This window comes from Andrena cerasifolii, chromosome 2 (assembly GCF_050908995.1).
Source record: "Andrena cerasifolii isolate SP2316 chromosome 2, iyAndCera1_principal, whole genome shotgun sequence".
In the NCBI taxonomy this organism is placed as follows: domain Eukaryota; kingdom Metazoa; phylum Arthropoda; class Insecta; order Hymenoptera; family Andrenidae; genus Andrena; species Andrena cerasifolii.
Window position 1 is genome coordinate 8521677 of NC_135119.1, and position 24739 is coordinate 8546415.

The 24739-nt window shown below is 41.2% G+C and overlaps 2 protein-coding genes and 1 pseudogene across 6 annotated transcripts in view; 1 reads left to right on the forward strand and 2 right to left on the reverse strand.

Annotated features, from left to right (window-relative positions):
- Rhogef3 (Rho guanine nucleotide exchange factor 3) overlaps positions 1 to 11529 on the forward strand; it is a 114056-nt gene extending 102527 nt beyond the window's left edge. For 2 of the 5 annotated variants that reach the window (XM_076807295.1, XM_076807298.1), the window contains 11 exons: positions 2960 to 3358; positions 3465 to 3567; positions 3834 to 4022; positions 5219 to 5430; positions 6581 to 6681; positions 7606 to 7922; positions 8005 to 8376; positions 8462 to 8824; positions 8914 to 9127; positions 9210 to 9452; positions 9543 to 11529. In XM_076807295.1, the coding sequence (XP_076663410.1) occupies positions 2960 to 3358; positions 3465 to 3567; positions 3834 to 4022; positions 5219 to 5430; positions 6581 to 6681; positions 7606 to 7922; positions 8005 to 8376; positions 8462 to 8824; positions 8914 to 9127; positions 9210 to 9452; positions 9543 to 9682 (2653 nt within the window). In that variant the 3' untranslated portion in view covers positions 9683 to 11529. The remainder of the gene's footprint in view (positions 1 to 2959; positions 3359 to 3464; positions 3568 to 3833; positions 4023 to 5218; positions 5431 to 6580; positions 6682 to 7605; positions 7923 to 8004; positions 8377 to 8461; positions 8825 to 8913; positions 9128 to 9209; positions 9453 to 9542) is intronic. The other 3 variants (XR_013084720.1, XM_076807296.1, XM_076807297.1) reach the window with 3 other exon arrangements.
- Positions 11530 to 12649: 1120 nt separating this feature from the next.
- LOC143366328 (upstream stimulatory factor 1) lies at positions 12650 to 14629 on the reverse strand. Its single transcript, XM_076807343.1, has 4 exons — positions 14214 to 14629; positions 13500 to 13878; positions 13270 to 13425; positions 12650 to 13169 (listed from the first exon to the last, which is right to left on the reverse strand). Exons 1-4 carry the CDS (start codon positions 14249 to 14251, stop codon positions 12963 to 12965), a joined length of 780 nt encoding a protein of 259 aa, XP_076663458.1. The 5' UTR covers positions 14252 to 14629; the 3' UTR covers positions 12650 to 12962.
- A 5606-nt stretch (positions 14630 to 20235) lies between these two features.
- LOC143366488 (protein claret segregational-like) lies at positions 20236 to 23722 on the reverse strand (annotated as a pseudogene).
- Positions 23723 to 24739: the final 1017 nt, after the last annotated feature.

The following is a 24739-nucleotide window of genomic DNA, read 5'->3' on the forward strand; positions in this document are numbered from 1 at the left end:
TACCGGGCGATTTTCTTATTTTCGAGAGTGCCCCTTTAGCTTTTCGCACGCTCCTCCTCCCTGAGAGCGGGAAGTAGCTTCGCGCTCCACGGATACACTTGCGCTCGTACCTCGAGACGCGCCAACTAATGCACCCACCACCCTCGCTCGACGGTCCCAGCACCTGCTCTTCGAAGATCCAAAGTTTTTCTTATAGCGAGCACTGTTTCTTAAAACTCGACTAGTTCTGGAGCTGCTGGGGTTTTTTTTTCCCACTTGAAAAAGGTGGTCGTGTGTGAAAATGTGGGCGCACGTGATCGCTTCCTTGGATCAACAAGTGACGGTTGCTCCTTGAAGCTCGGTGCACTGGGGATAGACTTTCAGAGTGGAAGGTATTCTGGTGCTCGGCAAGCTTTCCATGAATATCGTTGTGCCACGAATCGTATAAGCGTCACTCGCATACAAACGCATGCGGACAAAGGTGGTTTCGTGTATCATCCGGTGGTTCCAGTCGCCTGCGGACCGTCACTCGACGCATTTCCTGTCTAAAAGTGGTTGCGAGTGGTTCTTGGTGTGCATAATAATTTCGTGGGCCTTGGCGCGTTAAAGTGACCGGTACGAGTGGAGACTTGTTGGTGAAATGAGAATTCTTTTTGGTATAAACAGCGGTAAATGGAGATCAAGTCTTTTCGAAATTTTTGTTGGACCGGTTGAGGTAGCTATTAGTCTCGTTGTCTGTTTTGTGCCAAGAATTGAAATTCAAATGAGTTTAAGTGAACGAAGAAGCGTGTACGTGTTCGTGATGAGTCTCGAGAGACGGAAGGATTAAGGACTTAAAATGGTGTTTGAACGAGGAATAAGGAAAGCCAGATAAGCATTTCTCTGAAAGGGGAAGAGGATCGATCGGAATCGTCTCCATGATGTGGTACGTGACGCTGCGCAATGTTTCCCCATTAATCTGACGCGGAGAAAAACGGGTGCACGAAAAAACGTGTGTACGAACAAAACGCCGGCAGAATGAAAAATCATAACATCTGCGCCCCCGTTAACGCTCCCCGTTTCCAAGGCAAAAACTATTTCGTCTCGATGTAATTACGGCTAATAAAAGCCGTGCGTTAATTACCCCGAAGTATTCGGGATATTGTTAGGAGTAGTAGAAAAATATACAGGATGGTTCAGCAGAAACGGAACATCTACTTTGCTCCTTTGATGCTTTCATCAGGCTAACGAGGGGCGAGGGTTATTATTCTTCCAAAAGTCATTAGTCTTCGGACCGAAATATCCCATCGACGTTTCTCTGTGAAAACCATACTTCTCTTACATGAAATTCGAGAGATTCAAAGCCTCGGAGCATTGAAGAATTTACGCGCACCTTTAAGCAGAAAGAACTCGTCGGAGTGTTCTGTTTCCATGTAAATCACCCTTTATGCCGTGTGCCTTTTTCTAAGACTCGTGTTTCACCGCTGGTGGCGTCCTAAATTATAAAGGCCCGCCCTAATTACCATAAAATTTAACGATAGCTGAGCGAGGGCCCGACATATAAATCGTTCGGTAGCGTTCGTGGAACGCGACGCACAATCGCAGTTCGAGAAATTGTAATCGAACACCGGCCGGCTGGCGAAACGCTTTCGAAATCTTCGCTGAGAAACCGCGGGTTTCCGTTTCCAAAGTGGCCTGACAGACAGAGGCTGTTTCGTGACGGCGTCGTTTCCGTTATGCAGCTTCGGCCAGTCATCTCGTCAGCTGCTGCACTCCGGTGTTCAGCTCCATAAATTGGAGACGGCAGACGCGAGGCGTACCTTCGTGATCTATCAATTTTACGGCGAGTCTCCTGCGGAGTCGCAGCAGGAAGGAGCGGTGTTAAGTTTCCTGCGGCCCGTAAATTGTTTTCCATCCGCGATCACAATGGGCCATTGATTAAACTGATAATTGAATCAGTCGATGTCTCGGCCGCGCATTTAATCGAACCTTGCGAACCATTCAAGAAACGGGTCAAGTATCGAAGTGGTCGGATAATAAGATTTTTTTTCAAACGGAACTTTACAGTCAAACTTGATTATTTCCCGAGGAGTATGTTACGTTGCATCTTACATTTGAGAGAATTCCGTTTTCCACACAGTTTAAGGGGGCTTCTCGTCTAACAGCCTCCGAAATTTATGATTCATTTTTTAAAAATTTATTGTTAATATTGCATTAAACTCTTTTGGGATATTAGGAGGCATCTTTAAACTTGCAGAATTTTGTTTACGTCGATCCTTTTTATTATTTATTAATTATTGTAGAATCGTGGTAACCTTTTCGACGATGTTGGCGTCAGGTGTAGCACCTGTCATCTGATCGCAAAAGAAGAAAATTTATATAATTTACGCTGGTACTGGGCCTAAAATTTTAATTTTAGTTTTTATTTATAACATTTTTTTCGTCGATATAAAGAATAATATGAAAAATTTGTCTAAGGAAAAAACTTACTTTTTTCTGTCAAACGCTATAACTCTTTCAATGTTTCATTTATTTCCTTCAAAGTGGACCAATCCCAGCGTAAACTATCTAACTTTAAGAAACTTCCATTTTTTTTGCAATCAGATGACTGTGATAGGTGTTACATCCCGCCAACAGGAGTTACATCGTCGAAGGAGTGGACAAGATTCCACAATAATTAATAAATAATAAGAAGGCTCGACACAAAGAAAATATTTTCTACAAGTTTAAAGATGCCTGATTACATCCCAAAAGAGTTTAATCCAATACGACCAACAGTTTTTTTTTAAAAAATTCTTAAATATCAGTTACCTTTGGGGCTGTTAGACGAGAATCCCCCCTTAACGAAAGCTTGAGGTTTGAAAGGAATAAAACTTGTCGAGTGTACATAATTGATTTTTCGTTGGGTGTCTGTCTCGGTGCCAAGGATGAAGTTGATAGCAGTTACATCGGGAACGGTGTAAGGAAGCGATAATAACTCGTCACTGTGTTGTTTGAACAGTCGACAGTGGTCGGGCGACGAAGAGGACGAGGGGACGACCGGTCACGTAACAACCGAGCATCCTCTAGCGGAGGCGACAATTCCCTTGGTCTCGCATTCGCGCCTCCAAGAGCAGTCCTCCAACTTGAGCACCAACATCGTGGCCACTTCCGGGCCACAGAATCCTTCCCGCTCGAGCACGCAGAGCCAGCAGGAGAGCGTCCTGCAGAAATTCAGGAAGAGCTTCTCCCTGAGGTTCCACAAAAAGGGCAGCAAGGAGAGCAACGAGAGCGAGTGTCCGGCGGACGATAACGACGGATCTGGCCCCCTGGACGAGGAAGAGGAACGGGAGCCACCGTCGATTGTCGTCGAGCAGTCCTCTCAGCACAAGGAGGACACCAGCAACGACCAGAAATTCCGGTAGGTTAAGCACATTTTCACCGGCCCAGCTTTTTCCCCATAGAAACTGGCGTCCTTTAAAAGGGGAACGAATGTACAATAATAACGCTGAAACTCGCCGCCGCAGGTTCGGTCCTCTTGTGTGGAGAAGTAGCAAGGAGAGGAAAAAGGCCAGCAAAGCGGCTAGGAATGCGAAATGCAATAGCGGGGACAGTGGAATACAGATCGAGGTAAGGGGATGCCACGTTGAAAATTAGACGCGGTGTACTTTAGCTCTAAGTCCGCATTTCCATTTAAAAAGAGGGAGGGATAATATCGAAGCTGAAAGCCATGCGGATCATCGGAACTTATACTGTCCCGTTCTTTTAAATCTCCCATTCGGGAATTAAAGATAATTAGGTCCCCCGTGAATATCGCCTTGGCATAAAGCGTCGCGCCAGTCGAACGGCTCTACGGGAAAGTACGAATAATGAAATGAATTGTACAAACGATACAGATGGTATCTGGTGGAGCATTGACTGGGGGCAGTGGTGGTGGAATGATGGGGGGTGGTGATAGCTCCGAGTCCCACGACACGGACGTCCAAGACGAGACGGACAGCCCTCCAGCCCTTCGTAGGCGAGTCGCCGACAAATCACGGCCCCAGTCCGAGCTCATCAACCAGATACTGATCGACAAGTTTAAGGTAAAGACTGCCGCTCTTTGCCCTGTTTCCCACTACACGCTGCATTCACATTTATATTAACCAGTGTTATACCAATAACATCGGTGTTGCCTGAGAAGCTTCACTGTCGCTTCACCCGTGGGTACCTAACGTAATCAATCGGACCTACTGCACCACCAAGGAAAACTGTTTTGCACTTGCTTGTACTTAGTGTAAAAAGCATTCCAATCAGATTTGTTTCTATCGCGATTTACGAATGCAAAACATTCTTCCGTCGGTAGCTAGACTTAACGGGAACTAATTCACTCGAAGAACGCTAATAATTACGTGGATATCGCAGCTAGAATTAAGGATCAGTGGTCGCAAAGGGTTACAGCGATATGTATGAACGTTTGGGAGCGAGTCACTTTTTTCTGTTTAATTTCTTGCGCAGCTTTTATCCTCGCCGCGACGCTACTCTCTCGGCCGTGATTTATAACCGCTATTAAGAGCATCGCGCGTTTGTAGTCATTATCAGGCCGCGCGTATGACTGTTTCCTTCGGTACAATAACTCGCATTACTCACGTTTGTATACGGTTTAGCCACGCTCGTACAGATCACCGACTGTGGCTGATAGGCGACGAGAGAATATATCGCGTTAGCCAGGATACGAGGAGAGGAAGCACAGTCCTGGTTAGTTGATATCGAGTTGTTCACCCAAGCTAGCACGATTTATGGAATCGTGCGCTAAAGTCGAATCAGAGCTGCTCGCTCGCCGCCGTCGTCTTCGTCTACGTACGTACAGTTCGGTTTCATCTGAAAAGTGTATCTTAAACCTGACACGGTGAAATAATCCCACACACCACTGACACGTCTCCAAGAATTCCTAGTCGAGTCTGTTCTGTCTTTAGAAAGCGAAAATGACAAACGACAAAAGAAAAGCGTTTGAAATCGCGAAGGCCTGCCCTCTAACGTCATCGCGTACGTTCTAATCGGCGAATTGCTAATCTCTCTGCCGTGTGATCGCGAAATTGTGACCGTGACGAATCTGTCAGGAGTCTCTGTGCGCCTCCGCATTCGCGAAATCCGATGGAACGTGTCTATAAAAAGGAAGGTGGGGAGCAGGGTTGTCCGGAGGACACGGTTTAGCGTCACGCCCAGGAGAATCGCGCATCCTCGCTATCCAACGAAAATTAGCGTAGACGCGGGCGCTAACAAGGATGTGTAACACTTTCAGGCGGATCTGCAGAGTCGAACGTCCAGGCACCAGCATGTACGAAGAACGAACAGTGATTTAGGAGGTCAGAGGTTACTGCAGTGGGACACGAGGTCCGGCTACAGCCACGCGCACAATTATCGAAGGATGCTGTCGACTCCTTCACCTATCAAGACGAGGCCTCCCAGGCTGAGTCCGAGGCACTCCTCCCATGACATCGTTACGCCGAGAAGGTGCGTTGTACGATCGTGAATTCATCCTCGCGCCCTCGCACCCTTTATCGCAGACGCCTCATTGACTACTTCCCATCTGCGGGCAAGAGCTTTCTAACGAGAAATCTGGAAACTTCCGGAGCGATCGCCCTGCCAGAGAATATACATACGTGCGATCCCGAATGTTTGGAATTCCGATTAATATTCAGACTCCCACTGCTATTATCGTGTACGGCGACCGCTCGAGTTCCGCGGGAGACACTCGCGCGCAATCGCCGTTCGTCCTGACGAACGCGTGGAAATCGTAGCGACACTGCCGCCCCAAAAACGACGGAAAAGTCCAGGTGCTTCGTTACCGTTGCTTCTCCCCTTTTCCCCGAGCGAGCGATCGAATTGCCGATATTCGGGCGGGCGCTACACGGACGGCTCGCCGTTCCGTCGTTCTTCTTCCCTTCTTTTCAATCTCTCTGCCAACTCGGGGCGAATCATAGCACGACATTAGACAATCATCAAAACAACAACTTTTTGAACAATGTCCTTGACGAAATTTAAATTCTTTATTCTCGAACCTTTCCAGTAAATCGAGGGAGAATAGTGGTAGGTAGACGGGTATTATAACAAACCACCTTCTTTCAATTTTTCCTCGTAAAACAAGTTGATCTGCCACGCATAACAATGTACGGAGTGGTTCTTCCGCGACGACGGGCATATACTACCGTAAGAACAAGCCGTTTTATTTGATTTGCATACAGAACCACGTAGCTTCGGCTCGCATGTACACAGAACAAGAAATGCCAATATTACCAATAGCACGATCGTTGCTCGGGATCGTCTTTAAGATCTCTTTGGCCGGCGACTTTAGCGTTGATTAGTGGATTCGTTCAATTCCGGGCTATAATGGCTGCTGGCGATAGTGGACAGCAGTTAATTATAATAATGGAAAAGGAGGATGAGGGAATGAGCGATTGCTCGAGGCAGGTCAGTTTGCAGAACCACTCTGTATACACGTGTATACCTTGTCGTGTGTATATATATATATATACTTACCTATTGTAATTCGTTGCTGAATGTTGTATCGATGCTTATACGTAAACACAAGCTTGTTGATCCTCTACCCGAACGTGTGCGAGGGTGAGGAAGAAGATTAATAGCGATTTTATTCTGGTCTCAGTAACGCGAAAGGGAGGAGTTCTCGGACAAATTTGAGGCGTTCACTTAGCCAGCCACTGGGTATCAATCAGCTATCACCTTTGATGCGCACCAAAACTGCAGGTAAAGCTAACACTCCCGTCGATTTAGAGCCGGATTCGTCGGCTGACATTGTACGAGTTCTAACGTAGGCATCTTCTTCGCTTTCCTCACGAGCAAACGAGCAATTGATCCGCGCCTTCGATTTACCAGTTTTTTAACTGGAAGCTACGATGTTTGCGCTTTTGATTCTCTCTCGCATTGCCCTATTACGTGGCTGATTTCCTTTCGAGAGATACTTAGGAAAGTATACGGCACGATAATTAGTTTAGCGCATTGCTCGTTTGGTTGGTACGAAAGTCCACTGGTAGCAAGCCCTGTTGACGAAGATTAGTGCACACTTTCTACTCCAATGGTATCCAGTTTCTCTCTAGACACCACTTCCGAGAGTGCTCTGAATTAGCATGCACCCTTGTAAAAGTCTGAAAGCATTCACCGTTGTAACAGAACGCACCCGTAAGAAGAGTTTTTGACAGTAAGGAATGCGGATACGCTCCTGTATTAAACGTGTTGATATATCTCTTCGTTCCGTAAGGACTGCTTCCTGTGAATATACGCTTTTGTTTGCAAGCCGCAGTAGAAGCTAATTACCCTCGAGGAGCTTCGCGAAACGTTTCTTTGCGCGAGCAAGACACTCCTTTAACGTCAGCAATTCCATCGCCGTTAAGTTCCCGACACAGTTTTCACGAAGCTCTAGCGAGAAAATTAGTTTGTCCCCCCGTGAAACATCATAAACGATTTTTTTTAATCTTTCGCTGCCAACGCCTACGATGGATACCTGCAGGGTGATTTTTCGACTATGTGAATGCTCGTCTCGTACCGCGAGCTAAAAATCTGAGAAATACAAACCACCGGGCGGAACTCAATGCACGCCAGAACCGAGCCTCGAACTGCTCGTGCATGCCGTTTGTTCGTGTGATAAGAACAATCCCCTCTGTTTGAAACCAGGCGCGAGGTTGCCCGGTGGAAATGTCCTGTCGGAGGACGAACAGGACGGGAGAGGTGGGACGTCCGACGACGAGATGATGTCCGATTCCGAGTCGTCCATCGCCTCCTTAACGGACAGAAAGAAGTCCTTCGAGCAGACGATGGACGAGGAAGTCGTGATCCTGGCTGAAGCTGTTTGGGACCACGTGGCGATGGAGCCGGAGGAGCTGGCTTTTCGTGCTGGCGACGTGATCGATGTTCTGGACAACCTGGACAAGGACTGGTGGTGGGGTAGCTGTAGAGGAGAGCATGGCTGGTTCCCGGCTGCATTTGTTAGGGTAGATCATCGTCTTCTTCACGAATTAGTTGATACCAGATTTGTGTCGGTGAAGAATAAAGTGAAAAACTCTCTTCCCCCAGTTACGCGTAAGCCAAGAAGACACCGTCGAGGATTGCTTGGCGGCGATGGTTTCCGGCGGCACCTCCAACTCTCAATTGAGGAGGCGCACAAGTGTTTCGCTTCTGTCGAACGAGCAGGTGAGAGCCAGCGTAGTTCGCGAGCTGGTCCAGACCGAGCGAGATTTCGTTAAAGTTCTGAGAGACGTCGCGGAAGGCTATGTAGCTGAATGCCGACGGCGCACGGACATGTTCACCGAGGATCAAATAGAGACGATATTTATCAATCTCGAGGATCTGCTGGACTTCCAGTCCGAGTTCTTGAAGGAGCTTGAGACTCGGATCGACTGGAGCGCTCCGTACAAAAGTTGCGTCGGTGAATGTTTCCTTAATCATGTAAGAACAGCCGAATGGGCTTACTGTATCGCTGTCGTTCGCGTTAATCCTTGTTGCATTCTAACCATTGTTGAAATCATTCCAGAGGGCAGGATTTCGCATGTACTCGGAGTACTGTAACAGTCATCCGATGGCCACCGCCACGTTGCAAGAACTATATCAGCATAATCGTTATAGCAAATTCTTCGAAGCCTGTAGACTAATGAGAGGTCTGATAGAGATTCCGTTGGACGGTTATCTGTTAACGCCCGTTCAACGAATATGTAAATATCCGCTACAATTGGCGGAACTGTTGAAATACACGAAGACCGAGCACCCGGACTATCATAAGATCCAGGAAGCTCTGGAAGCGATGCGAGGTGTGGCAGTTTTAATTAATGAGAGAAAGAGACGGATGGAAAGTCTCGAGAAATTGGCTGCGTGGCAGCTGAGGGTCGAAGGATGGGAGGTACGAGTTCACTTTGGCTTCTTCGCTTTGGATATTAGATAGTGCGATTGTTTTTTATACCGATCATGTTATTCTTAATAACGTCGCAGGGTGAGGATCTCATAGAAGTCTCGTCCCAGTTAATTTATCAGGGTGAAGCGGTGAAAGTCACCACTGGCATGTGGACAAACAACATCACCCTCTTTTTGTTCGACCATCAACTAGTTTACTGTAAAAAAGATATTATAAAGCGAAATACTTACGTGTACAAAGGTCGGATTTATCTCGACACTAGCGAAGTGATCGACGTACCCGATGGGAAAGGTGAGGGATGACCGTGGATCTCCTAATTGCTTAATTAACACCGTGCTGTTGTTCTACAATGTATCCTCTGGCTTGTTTAAAGATCATCAATTAGGAGTAACCGTGAGACACTGTCTAAAAGTGTACAGCTGTGTTCGAGACAAGTGGTTACTGTTTTGCTGTCGCACAGCGGAAGAGAAGCATCGGTGGTTGGCAGCCATGTCGGAGGAACGGAGACTAGTCGCCCAGGACAGGAACGATGGTTTGGAATTTCCATCTGCAGCCAGACAATTGGCCAGGCTCGCAGCGAGGAGGCAGCAGATCAGGCCGCCAATCAAACCTCGCAGTACGTAAAACAATTGACCACTTTAACGTTAATAAGAACGTATCTGAAGGATGTGAAATCATTGTAATTGTCTGAATCGAATAATTACAGACAAAGCGTACAAAAGAGAGTCGGCTTACGATATGCCCACTATGGTCGGACAGGGCACAACGAACTCGTTAGGACGTAAAGTCGGCACTTGGTTCACGTTCGGTAGCAGCAAAAAAAGTACTCGACCTCAGCCGTCCTGAGACAGGCCTACCTTCGTGCCATACATTGACCTGTAAAGCTCTGCTGAAAAGCGCTTAATCGTTGCCCCACGATCATAAGTTGGAAATAATCTTAGCAAAACGTCTCTTCGAGCCGACACGCTCGGACCATATTTGACCATATAATGTTCACCGGAACCAAATCAAGATCGTACTCCACGCTAAGCGCTTATCAGATGTATGGAACGAAGGTATTTAATTTAAATAATCGTTAAATATTACTTCAGAATTCGTCGCTGACTCAATGACATCGATATATCCTGTTGACAGGGTAGCAGAATGCTATAGGTTTCGCCAGTCCAATCGTAGTGCTCTATATTTAATTTAAAAGCGTACAGTTCGATGAGCACGATGTACGCCTGCATCACCATCGTTATTTATTTCACTGCCTCATGGAAAGATTCTACGTAAACGATCTATTGTCATAGAACCAGAAAAATCACTGCACGGAGTGACAAGGTATTATTATTTAGATTTCCCTAGCAAATAATGAACGTTGTTTGTTCAAAATAAAAGTTTAATCCCACGAAATGTTATCAACTAAATTCGATTGAATCTACGCGAAGGAGAATATGCGCACAAGCAACGTTTATGCAAGCTTTTGGCACACAGAACATTGTGACAGTGGTTGAGGCCCGTAATGATCGATGGTAAAGAGGCAAGTACCGAAAGGTGGTCACGTTAGAAAGTATAAACATTGAGGCAAAAAACTGCATAAGCTAGGAAAATAAATACACTTGTTACTAAATGTAGATAATAGGTGTTTCAAGCTACATACTAGCGAGCTTTCGAGGTACTAAAGAGAAAGTACTAGTCACTCTTATCGCGCACTCTTATCAAAGGACAGTGATAAAAACTTTAGTGTTATCGAAACGCGACCGCTTGAATAAGTGTTGTGAACAATGAACGGAATAGTAACGGCCATACACATTTTTCTTTTTATGGTAATCGAAAGACTGACGAGAGGAATGCTTTTTTTTCCCTGATAATCTACAAGAGGATAGGTACGAAGATAGCACTGAGAGAAAAGTGTGATCGAAGTTGTATAACCGAATTTCGCTTAGGGCAACCTATTCGTAATTTCCGAAGTGGAAGACTTTGGCGATCTTTTAACTGTTTTCCTGTTCCGCGAATCTTCTAGATAGCGTTCTAGTGTGCACACTAAACTAGAATGTTTTGACCGTAGCATCACCTTTAGAGACTTCTCTCTCAGTGAAGCGAAACGTATCATTAGCACGTATTTATAGAAAAGAATTTCAAGCAAAGAAAACGTAACACGAGATAGTACTTTTGCTGCCGAAAAAGTTAGTAGACCTAAAGCAGTAATCGTAAATACTCACGGTAGTTTGTACGAAGATTTTAAATTTGGTAAAAAGCACGGAGAATTATATTTCTACGTCGCAACAGGGAGACAGTATTAACGGTAACGTGTATCACTAAACGTGTAAATATTCGCATATCAAGCCTCTTTTCTACTGCTGCTGGAGCAGTTTCTAAGGAGAAGAATCGCCGGAGATATCTTTCAGAAGTTTTTCTACTCTTGTACAGAAAAATGTTGCGAGTATACCGTAACCAGAGCCAGTCAGCCAGCAAAAACCTCTGTGTTTTGTATGTAAAAGTAACGAATTGTACGCGTTATCTGTGTAACACTTTATCACAGACTCAATTAATGTTTCAAAACCTGATCCACCGATTGTGAAAGTTTTCAACACTGCCAATACGTTTAATATGTGTGTCTTTGTTCATTTATATTGGTTTCTCGTCATGCTTGACGTATACGTAATTCTCGAAATATACGTTTACAGAAAATAAAGAATAATCGTTACTCTGTACCGACAGACTCTACATGCTTCTCTGCCTTCGGAAATGTGTAATTTAATAGAGGAGAATATTTGCGAGAGAGAAAACAATACACAGAAGTATTTCTTTGCTTATTTTCTGGCATTGTATTTACTATACGACGAGGACAATATGATGAAAAAAAATGAAGGAGCAAGATTCCTACTCAACTGTACAGAGAACGTTAGCTAACCGTTGATGTGTAGATTAGAAGCGATACATTTGTTGCTGGACCTAACTCATTCAAGAGTTATTTTTATAGGACATACTCATTTGTTCGAGCGCCACTTCTCTATAAGCATTGCTAGCTAAGAACCTAATAGCCCAAAAGTCTAATAGCCAATGTGTGACTAAACGTAAGAAGAGAATAATTCGTATTACTTATAAATGCTGAAAGGATAATACTGCATACTAAGTGCGCAACTCGGAACTTCTCATTCGTTGAATTTCACCGGCACGAGTAAACGAGCAAAACTGCTACAAATTACCAGAGTAATACTACAGATGATCGCACAATGTGTTTCTGTAAAAAAATTCTATACAAAATTCGTTCTTTGCATTGGCCGTGATCCACATATCCTGACAGAGATCCACACTTTAGGAAATACATTATTAATAGCTTGATATCTATTCTTTTCATGTAACTGCAGGCCAAATAATTTGTACTGTTACTCTGGATATATCGAAACAGATTCTGCACAAACGTCAAAATAATGTGCTTTGAAGCAATAATACTACTAGGCAGTACAGTAATAACAGTTTAGACTACTGCGTATATATGTGTGTACACATGTATATGTGAACGCATACACTTTCCCTTGTATTTCGTATTAGTAGCTGCACGTGTATATTGACGATCGACATTAAATAAATGCACCTCATTAATATGCACGCGCATTCTACGCTAACCGGTTAAAAACGACAGATACAATATAATGTATCGCTTTGTTTCGTGTAAATAACTAGGTACTGTACTTTATAAGTGTAAATATCGTAGGACTCTTTGTTAGCGGAAAAACTTTCAACACAACCTAGGCAATAAGTAACATTAAAATTAAACGACGTATAACTTTTGGATAAAGGTTAATTATTGAATTAAATAGCGCAATGTTTTGTATATTTGTATATCTAATTTAATGATTTAATAATAAATTACTCTCTTTGCTCTATCGTTCATGTTATAAATAATTACTGTTTATGATATGTACAGTTGAAATTACATAATTTGTTTACACTTGTTTTGAAAATATAAATATATACTCAGTTAAATATATGTAAATAAACATTTTATAATTACTACATTACTATTACTTTATTGCACTGAATCGCACGTGTCTGCCACATATTAAATTTCACAAGTACAATTAGATTTATGATACTTTGAACAAAATTGTACTCTATTTATTGTATGTGTTTGTGAAAATTACGTACCAAGTATATAGGTTGTACTTTTCGAAATTTGGGCCTTTAATTGCGAGTTCTCTATTCTCAGTTGATTCACTACGTGTCTTAAAGTTTTAGCTTCTTCCGATAGTTGAGCATTTTCATCTAAACTTTGTGAATAATTCTCTTGTACGTCACGTAGCTCTGTAATATACTCACATGCCCTAGCTAAAATTCCTCCTTTGCTCTGTAAGTGAAAAAGCTTTCTAAGCACTTTGCGAACAGAATAATGTGAAAACAATTAATCAGCGACAAATACATATTGCGTAGGGTATAAATTATGTTACCTGCAATTCAAAATTTGTTTTCACATCTCCATCTCCCCCTGCCGTACTTTGTTCACAGTCCGGCAAAAGCTTTCCAAGCTTTGATATCCAATTATTGATTTTATCCCTGCGGCGTCTTTCTACCTCGTTATGGGTTACCCTTCGTCTTTCGTCTCTCTGTGGAAGATTATGCACCGGTAATTGCTACTGTAACACATTTATTGTCACCTTAAGGGCAATGAAAGAGTCACCTTCTTGATAGTGGTAAGAATATTCTGTGGATTATCTATTTGAAGTTTAACACGTGGTGCGGCTGTTCTTGTAGATTCTGAGGCAACTACTTCGTTACCATTACTAAGTACATAAAATTGACCATTTATAGGCGATGTCAAAACTTGAACTGTATTATTTATAGGTGTAGCTATTGATAACTCAGCATTGTTTGTATGACCATCACCAACTTGCACCACACGATACGCTACCGCATTATCATTTCTGTTCACCTCGCACAATTGGTATTGTATGTTGTCCTCTTCAGCGACAGTTTCTATTTCTGTATCGCAATCTATTATTTCTGCTTCCTCTAGAACGACGCCGACATTGTCATTGCTAATTGTGCTCTCATCCACGCTATAAAATAATGAGTACTTACAAAAATTGACGAAAAAGGATTCAATTAGTATGTTCATGCTTAAATGAGAAAATTGCATCACCATCTTTACCGAGTTAACCTTACGGTTTGAAACTGAGTGCGCGGTTTTCTATTTTTGCGAAGGATTTTAAACAGGTTTGTAACTACGGAAAGAGTTTACTTTTGTGCACTGTTCTGAGGTTTGTGAAATTAAACAAGGAAATTACATAAACGAGAGCTATGGTTATATTCATCCATCAGCTCCGGTATTATTTTGACACGTTATAAGAAAGGATTCATTCATTTAAACTTTGAACAAGAATAGAACATTTACCTCTCGTCGATATGATCGAAATGATTCAAAACTTCCATTTTAATTTATAAAATTATGTTGCTTTCGACCCGAGATCCTTAGTTTCATGTGCACAAGAATGCACCGCATTGCACTTGCCCCACTATACATGAGCTTTTTATACACACTACGTCATATATATGCGCATTGCGCAAGCACATTGACGAAACTTTTGCTTAAAAATCATTGAATACGAAGGTGCTTTCGAAAAATACTGCTGTTTAACATCTGTATGTATCATCAGACTACTGTATCTAACGCATAATTTGTATTTCATAATAACAAAAAATATTTCTGGTATTTACATAATTAATACATATTTACATAAATGACTTTGCTAACAGAATGGTTAAATAATAACAAGGAGCGTTTCTGACAGCTTCGTATTAAAATAATCAAAACTCTCCATCCATTTGCTGGCATTGGATTGGGGCCCGATTGGGGGTGTTTCCCCGCCGATGCAGCAGGGAAAGTATTGACCGACACGTGGATCTAGGGATATTTACTGTGGAACTGTGGATGCGTTCTGATCGTGGATCTAAAGGACCGGTGCATAAAGTAGAATTATGGACGTGGGGAGTGATGATCTCCGCGGGGAGGGATGATGTACATGCGTATGCATTTATGAGATTGTAGGCTGTGTTCCGAATCACGCATACTGCGCATAGCATAGACTGCAGAGAAAACCGATCCGTTTCAGTCTATGCGCGCATTGGTGTCGTTGGTGGCACATAGGATTGCCTAGAATTCTCCCACTTCTAGCGCATGAAGCGTGCAGTTTATGCGCGCATACGTATTTGTCTCTTTACGCCACTTTACGCACGCTTTGAAAAACATGCACCAAATTATGTGGTCCTCTCCTCAAAGTGACAGAAAATGTAACCTACATATATGCTACATGACAATAAATGTTCATTAGATATTTCGTTTTTTTACGCTACATTTGTCAACTTTTTATAACTTAACATCCTTCCAAAATATTATTGTTACGCCGCAAAACTTTATGAAATCTGGTATAAGATCAATGTCCGCATTTCTAATCATGTAAGAGTTCCGCTATCGTAAAAATACATTTTTATTATTTATTTGTGCATCAATCGACAAAAAACTTATTAAACGTAATATTTAACCTCCCATTTACACATAAAACAAACAAGAAGTATTTTGAAAAACATTTTAACCTAATAATGGTCTATTTAATATTTAGTATAAAATGTCTATTTCTGCTCAGCGGAAATTCTCGCATTTCTGCTCACGATCGATATTATGCGCAAAAAGTTAGCCTTGTATGTATGGTTTTTCTCCTTGAACGCCAATCTAACGGCCGCCAGAAGAACAAGGACGAAAAAGTCACAAATTTTGAAGAGGAGTCGGAACACCTGTCTATTACTTACACCGTGGTTTCGATATTTTTTTTCAAACATTCAATGGTACTTTATAATTACTTAAATACTTTTTGCATTATTGTAATATAGGTATCACTGAAAGTATGTAATTAGTAGTATAAGTTAGAATCTGCAAAATTATAATAATAACTCGACAATAATGCTTGGAAGTTGGACATGCTATTGTAACCAAGTACAGAGGAGGACATACTATACTGAATGATATTATATAAAAATGAATGAAAGGAATAATACTGGAAATAATCTCACTTCAATATTATATTTATTTTTAAAGTAACAGGAATAAAAAAGTAATTCGCAGTAGATATAGGAAGACTTTAAATTTTGTTTATTTATTGTTACATTTTTCCAAGACTATTTTCATCCAGTAACGTCTCCGGAGAGCAAATCAAAGAGCGAGAAGTGGCACAGATGTTTCGAGACAGTGACTGTTTAACGAAGAGACGCAGAATTTTGGAGCGCATTATTCCCTTTACTAATATATTTTCATACGTGACAAACTGTTGTAACGTTTCTCCCATGTTCAATAATAGACAAGTCAAGTTACTAAAAATATTTTTCAAGTTACTAATATATTATACATTTCCTATGTACTTTACTGATATGTTAGTAGAATTGTACAGCGTTGAGATGTATTTTACATGAAATAAAGGGGAATTGTCTTAAATTAGGAAGATAATTATATTCTTTATATGTTTTGCCTGAAATTAGTTGTATTTTCTATAATAGACAAATCTATTTGTTGTATTTTCTATAATAGACAAATCAGATTGCTAAAAATATTTTCTTCTTGTTACAGATTAACCTTTTCTGCAAATAAAGTGGGAAAAACTTGAAAAGAACTGTATTATTATTTAGAAATACCTTTTACATATTCCTATCCAAATTCCAAACCTTTGCAGCTTCGATTCGCAACTTTAAAGGTGACGCCTTTGAAACTCAAATTCAGAATACCTCTTTTCGCTTCATGTTCTCCTGATACCTGGGCCAAAATCTGGCCAAAAATTTCAGAACGCACAAAATTGGGCTTTGTAACAGGAGAACATGATGTCGAAAGAGATGGCACTAGGTAACGTCTTCGGAGAGAGAATCGAGGATGCCTTCGAAGCTGAAATTCAGAATACCTCTTTTCGCTTCATGTTCTCCTGATACCTGGGCCAAAATCTGGCAAAAATTTTCAGAACGCACAAAATTGGGCTTTGTAACAGGAGAACATGATGTCGAAAGAGGTGGCACTAAGTAACGTCTTCGGAGAGAGAATCGAGGATGCCTTCGCAGCTGAAATTCAGAATACCTCTTTTCGCTTCATGTTCTCCTGATACCTGGGCCAAAATCTGGCAAAAATTTTCAGAACGCACAAAATTGGGCTTTGTAACAGGAGAACATGATGTCGAAAGAGGTGGCACTAAGTAACGTCTTCGGAGAGACAATCGAGGATGCCTTCGAAGCTGAAATTCAGAATACCCCTTTTCGCTTCATGTTCTCCTGATACCTGGGCCAAAATCTGGCAAAAATTTTCAGAATGCACAAAATTGGGCTTTGTAACAGGAGAACATGATGTCGAAAGAGGTGGCACTAAGTAACGTCTTCGGAGCGAGAATCGAGGATGCCTTCGAAGCTGAAATTCAGAATACCTCCTTTCGCTTCATGTTCTCCTGATACCTGGGCCAAAATCTGGCAAAAATTTTCAGAATGCACAAAATTGGGCTTTATACTAGGAGAACATGATGTCGAAAGAGGTGGCACTAAGTAACGTCTTCGGAGAGAGAATCGAGGATGCCTTCGAAGCTGAAATTTAGTATACCTCTTTCCGCTTCATGTTCTCCTGATACCTGGGCCAAAATCTGGCAAAAATTTTCAGAATGCACAAAATTGGGCTTTGTAACAGGAGAACATGATGTCGAAAGAGGTGGCACTAAGTAACGTCTTCGGAGAGAGAATCGAGGATGCCTTCGCAGCTGAAATTCAGAATACCTCTTTTCGCTTCATGTTCTCCTGATACCTGGGCCAAAATCTGGCAAAAATTTTCAGAACGCACAAAATTGGGCTTTGTAACAGGAGAACATGATGTCGAAAGAGGTGGCACTAAGTAACGTCTTCGGAGCGAGAATCGAGGATGCCTTCGAAGCTGAAATTTAGTATACCTCTTTCCGCTTCATGTTCTCCTGATACCTGGGCCAAAATCTGGCAAAAATTTTCAGAATGCACAAAATTGGGCTTTGTAACAGGAGAACATGATGTCGAAAGAGGTGGCACTAAGTAACGTCTTCGGAGCGAGAATCGAGGATGCCTTCGAAGCTGAAATTCAGAATACCTCCTTTCGCTTCATGTTCTCCTGATACCTGGGCCAAAATCTGGCAAAAATTTTCAGAATGCACAAAATTGGGCTTTGTACTAGGAGAACATGATGTCGAAAGAGGTGGCAAAAATAGGAAATCAGGTTTTTGCCGAATTTCTCCTATACTAGGGGATGAAAAATTTTGAAAAAAATCAGAGGCATTTCTGTTATCGGGGCACATATTAGAGAATTGTTTCAGATTTTTAAATTGAAAAACCAAGCTGTGAAAAATAAAAAACGCCAAAAAATTCTGAAAATTGCCGATTGTGTATCGAAGCAGGCTTGGCACTATAATTATATTTTTACTGTAAGTACGTATGATTGTTACTATTGTCCTGAATTTTTTTCAGATTTTTCAATTTGTTGCGCCGCAGTTAAAAAAATTAAAAACCGATTTTTTCGTCGTTTTTTATTTTTCACAGCTTGGTTTTTTAATTTAAAAATCTGAAACAATTCTCTAATATATGCCCTGATAACATAAATGCCTCTGATTTTTTTCAAAATTTTTCATCCCCTAGTATAGGAGAAATTCGGCAAAAACCTGATTTCCTATTTTTGCCCTTTACTACCCTCCGGGTGGAGATACGAAGTTGAAAATTGCCACAAATGTTTCTTTTTTAATAAGCTTTCGAATGATTCATCGTGAGTCGAATTCGGTTCAAGGGCACATTTGACCATCTTAACCGGCTATACCCTTTAGTATACCTCTTTCCACTTCATGTTCTCCTGATACCTGGGCCAAAATCTGGCAAAAATTTTCAGAATGCACAAAATTGGGCTTTGTACTAGGAGAACATGATGTCGAAAGAGGTGGCACTAAGTAACGTCTTCGGAGAGAGAATCGAGGATGCCTTCGAAGCTGAAATTTAGTATACCTCTTTCCGCTTCATGTTCTCCTGATACCTGGGCCAAAATCTGGCAAAAATTTTCAGAATGCACAAAATTGGGCTTTGTAACAGGAGAACATGATGTCGAAAGAGGTGGCACTAAGTAACGTCTTCGGAGCGAAAATCGAGGATGCCTTCGAAGCTGAAATTCAGAATACCTCCTTTCGCTTCATGTTCTCCTGATACCTGGGCCAAAATCTGGCAAAAATTTTCAGAATGCACAAAATTGGGCTTTGTAACAGGAGAACATGATGTCGAAAGAGGTGGCACTAAGTAACGTCTTCGGAGCGAGAATCGAGGATGCCTTCGAAGCTGAAATTTAGTATACCTCTTTCCACTTCATGTTCTTCTGATATATTGGCCAAAATCTGGCGAAAATTTTCAGAATGCACAAAATTGGGCTTTGTAACAAGAGAACATGCCGTCGAAAGAGATGGCACAAAGTAACGTCTCCAGAGAGCAAATCAAAGAGCGAGAAGTGGTGCAGAATTTTCGAACGCCTCTTGAAAGGCCTGCGCCTCTTATTTGCAACTTTAAGGCGATGCCTTTGAAGCTGAAATAGCCACTAAACATTTGTTGTCATATAGCATATATTTAGGTTATAGTTTTCTGTCACTTCGAGGAGCCGACCACATAATAATCACGCGTATCCAGTCTGCGCATTTTCACTAGCCCAATTCAACATTCAATACAATTTTGTATATATATATAATGTTTGTTGATAACTGCTTTCTGCAGAGGACGTGTAATAAGTGTATTTCATGTTCTGTTTCGGTGCTTTGCTAATAAAAAAATGTCTAACCTAACAAATTTCATTTTCTGGGGACATTCCCTCATCTATTTTCCCTTTTCACTTAGAATTCCTTACTGCTAACGTAGAATATTGTAGCATAAGCACATTTCAAGTAATTGAAATGTACAATGAATTTTCTACGTTTACAGTACCAGCCGACTTTCCGTTTAAATTTTTATAAGTATAACGGAACAGCTGAGAATTTCTTTCCTTATTCAGAATAGAATACAGAAATAGCAAACAGCTCCCTCTCGCGTTCACCGGGTAATCGTCGATCTATCGGTATTACCATTTCTGTGCAGGAAAAAATGCTGTAATACCGACCTGCCGAATCGGCCAGGTCACGTGACGTGTCTACCCCCTTAATGAAGCTATCAAGCTTGACTGTATCCTTATTAATATCTTATTATAATTATCTTAAGTATAAAATCAACTTACAAATAGTTATTATATGGGCTCAATAAAAACAATCTTATTCACATGAATAGCTTTCACTTGAAATTTTAGTAATCTGATTATGCAACAAGATACAGAACACATCGTAAATTCATGTTTCGAACATTGATCGATGAACGCCAAGTCAGATTAATGTTTTATTATCTGAATACATGTTACAATCGTGATATTTATAAAAGCAATGTGTATTATTCCATGAAAACATCTTTCACGCGATGATATATTAAAATGCGCATGTATTCGAAAATGTGCTTTTTGTTGCTGCGAATGCTTTTCTCCTTTTAAAACGAGTCTAATAACTTAAAAATGAAACGCCAATTTCAGTGGTACCTTATCACTTAAATGCGGGTAGGTTGTTATGTGTGCCTCTATATAAATGAATCACTTTAAGAAAAATGAGAAAAATTACAAGAATAATGTTCGCAAAAATTCAATTAAATCGTGTTTTTTGTTCTTAATGGGTTCTTCCCGTAAATACATAAATAAGTAAATAAATAAATTTCACGAAGCATTCAGCTGTTGACGTTGCTAGCGAATTGTAACGAATTCAATGCTTCGTTATAGCATTCGTCCAGCGGCGATATATTTTTATAATATCAAAGTATGCCGCCACCCAAATACGGCATTAATAAATGAGTGAGCTTTTAAGTTCATATAAGGAATATGCTTCTGCTTCTTCAGCAGAGCAAATATTACGTTACCAATTGGTTTGAGAGAGATTTATTAACATTCTTTGTTTCGGCGAGGCGCACCGATTCTTTGCCCTGCAGCCTCTCTGAACCGGCCAGGTCCACCAAATTCAGGTTTCCGACCGAAACCTTTTCTTTCACCCTAATGAGTTTGATCCTTGTCACCGAATGCGACCTCGATGACCTAGAAAGATTGCATTTCATAACCGTTAGCGAACCTATACGATAATTTCCGTACATGAAACAAAAAATATTTTCCATTCGTTCGATTGAGTGGCCACAACAGCCCTGTTCCCCTGTGGGCTGTTAGTAGACTCTGGTGTAATTCTTCCGGACTATATATTTCTTAAATTTTCAGATTACTCACATATAAGTTCTGCCCTTTACTGTCGGCCATTCCGTTCATTATTGTACACGTAAGAAACCTCACACTAATGTCGAACCTGTGTTTCAACCTCTAAATAGAATATGAGCAACCGAGTTGAAACCGGTCTAATACAGCTAGCTTGAGTTTTTTTACGTGCACAATTTTTAATGGACTGGCCAACAGCAATGGGCAGGACTATATGTGACTAATCTGAAAATTGAAGAAGTACGTAATCCTGAAGAATTACACCACTGTCTACTAACAGCCCAAAGGAACAAGGCTGTTGCAGCTACACAATCGAACGATCGGAAAATATTTTTTGTTTCATGTACGGTAATGATCGTATAGATTCGCTAACGGTCATGAAATGCAATCTTTCTAGGTCATCGAGGTCGCATTCGGTGACAAGGATCAAATTCATCGGGGTGCACAAGGTGAAAGAGGTTTCGGTAGGAAATCTGAGTTTGGGGTACCTGGCCGGTACAGACAGACTGCAGGGCGAGAAATCGGTGTGCCTGGCCGAAACAAAGAACAAATCTCTCGCAAACCTTGGTAACGTAATACTTCCACCGTTGAAGAAGCAGAAGCATGTTTCTTATAGGAACTCAAAGCTCAAATCGGTTATTGATGCATCTGTTCCTATCCCGGGGAGACCTTCCATCGTGTACGTCTTACCAGAGCCCGTCTGACCGTACGCGAAGACACACACGTTGTATCCTTCTACCACCGATTGCACTAAGGGGCCAGTTCCTCAAAGATGTCGATCTACCTTGCCGTAGGCAGGAATATTTAGTCGAACGAAAATTCTTGTCTCGTTCCCCTCAATCTGCCGCTATAAGTCTGACGGGTCAGGCCGTCAGTCTTACCGACCTCTACAGTGCACCTGCCAGTGAAATTCATACAGCACATTCTGTGGAGAGAGAAAACGATTACGTAATAATTTATTAAATCCCAAAATCCGTGGACATATTACACACAGATACATACGGTTTCCCGAGTTCGCTCGTGGTTCCATAGACGCACCCGCCAGAAGACTCTAATATTCCTTCTTAGCTCTTGAATTTTAGTTCTCCGGCCCCTGTCTACTGCTACTGTGGCCCCTGCTACTGCGGTATCACTTGGTTGTAATTCGATCTCTATTCGGCTCTACATGAAAATTTGCACATACAATTGTTCGTGAGAAGAAACTTGTTAGTTCAAATCCAATAAAACAAATCCCTCTGCACACCAATAAACAATCAAATCCCTCACAGGCACACGTACAACCGTCGAGGCGATCCCCCCTCCCCGACCAACAAGCAACAACAGACGCGAGACAACACGAGAAGGACGACCACGGTACACACCACGAGATTCTCAACCTCAGGTTCGTTCCAAAATAATAAAAATAAAAATACTTACGGTACGTAAACATTGTAAATGCTTAAAATACGGCCAGAGCTCCTTCTTCTTTGTCCCCAATCTTCGCGCCCAAACGACGCACGGAAGCAGCCAATTTGTTTTCTCACTTCATTGTCCGTTATCTAGCATAATATAAAGATCATGATTATGAACATGTATTGAAGATACACGTGAAATTAATGTATCCGTACTTTAAATCCGTGTCATTTTTAATGTGTATTTTTGTGTGGGCGTACGTGTACATATTAACATAGGTAGACATATTTTATTTTGTGCGATTATCAATGTATAAGAAAAATACGAATATTTAAGTACATTTACGCGAGTAATTTGCGAAACAAACACATTGATTTTCTAGGTTTGCAGGTAACAATAGCAAACAACATAATTTCGATTAACCATATGTTTGTTTCGCAAATTACTTGTGTAAATGTACTTAAATATTCCGGTATTTTCTTATACATCGATAATCGCATGTTAATATGTACACGTGTACCCGTGTATTAAAAATTACACGGATTAAAGCACGAATATATTAATTTCACGTGTATACCCGTAATTAGATACACGTGAAATAGACATACTGCCCCTACTGCCATATAAGTAAATTAAAAAAAAACTTACTCGAGTTTCGCGGCCTATTCGGATACGCGCCTTCAACCGCTCTGCTGTCGTGGTTTTGCGAGGTTTCGTCGGCCCCTATATTAGGTGCTCACGAGCCCACAGGCTGACGAATTTAACTTTATTCGAATCTATTTGCTGGTCTGCCAATTTGCTGTAAGTAAAAAAAAAATAAATTTTTTTAGTAGCCTCAAACAAGAATTCCAAAGAGATTCTTAATCTGTATGAGTGCGGCCTATCGCCGGAAGCACAAGTAGCCACTTATGTAAAAGTTGAAGAAAATAGCGGACGCTCACAAAGTTTGATTATCAGAAATCAACATGCTTCTGCAACTTTAAAGGTCGAATTATACTATCCGTGCAGACGCGGAACGTATCCGATCAGAAAAGTATTCTATAATACAATTTGAATATAGGTGTTTATACATATACCGCATCGTATCAGCATAGACACGTACTGGCATTCACAACTTCGTCTACATCTAATAATATAGCTATTACAGCCAAATCTTGCATATTTAAAAGAGAATGCATCTTTACGTGTCTATACGAATCGCTTTCTGTTGACTAACTGATCGGTGCCACCGTCCGACGAACGTAAATAAGAAAACTCGTTCGGTATCGGAACAATGCCGATACGTGTTGGATACGGATAATATAAATCCAGCTTAAACTGTAAAAAGGAATGAAATTTCCATTAAAAGAACTCGATTCTGCTTGCGGCAATCATAATAGATTAAGAATCTCTTTGGAATTTTTGTTTTGGATAAGTCTATAACCCGCCACCGAGCGTCCCGTTTGCAAGCCGTAATATTGGAGCAAAATTTTTGTACAAAAGATACAATTAAGAAATTACTTAATTAATTAAGTAGAAGAATATTTTGAAAAAAGTGTATTGAGTACAGAATTAATAAATATTGCTCAATATTTCGGCCGGATTACAATAGTATCGGGGATAGGGTATCCCCTTAAATTGGATGTTTCACTTACCAAAGGTGATCGACTAATAGAGTCGGTTGCCGACAAAGCCGGCACGTCGCGACGACGGCTCAGGGTGACCCGTGTTCAAACCGCGGCGATTGTGTCGTAACAAGGTAAACCGAAACAAACGACGCGAGTCGCGTTCGACCGTTGTCTGGTTTGAAGCAAAGAAGGGTTCCCAAGAAAATAAGGAACTTTATTTTTTTAACTTTTATATCGGAGCATGTAATGAAAATTTAAAAATCCTGTTTGTAGATTTAAGTAAGAGTTGTATGCACGTAGAAAATTACATCGAAATCGGCCAACGTGGCTGTGAGCTACAAACAGTTAAAAGTGGGGGAAATCACAGTTTTCAGCCTATAACTATAATAAGGGGTTCAATAAATACAAATTCTATCATTAATGTTCCAGAAAAGTAGTTTTACTTTAAATTTCACGAAACCGAGTTAAATGAATTATATAAACCTATAACAGAATTTTAATAACTGCAAAAATTAAATTTAAAAAATATTACGTAAGTAGGGAGTTGCAATATCAAACCTTACAAATTCTTATACTGGGAGAGGGAGG

What these genes read in the sequence shown, in the direction of transcription:
- LOC143366328 (XM_076807343.1), bottom strand. Translation starts at nt 14,251, where the DNA reads ATGGAAGTTTTGAATCATTTCGATCATATCGACGAGAG. An exon ending in TTCGATCATATCGACGAGAG is followed by an intron (nt 13,879 to 14,213) that starts GTAAATGTTCTA and finishes ATTATTTTATAG; the next exon opens with CGTGGATGAGAGCACAATTA. An exon ending in TTCTTACCACTATCAAGAAG is followed by an intron (nt 13,426 to 13,499) that starts GTGACTCTTTCA and finishes AATCTTCCACAG; the next exon opens with AGAGACGAAAGACGAAGGGT.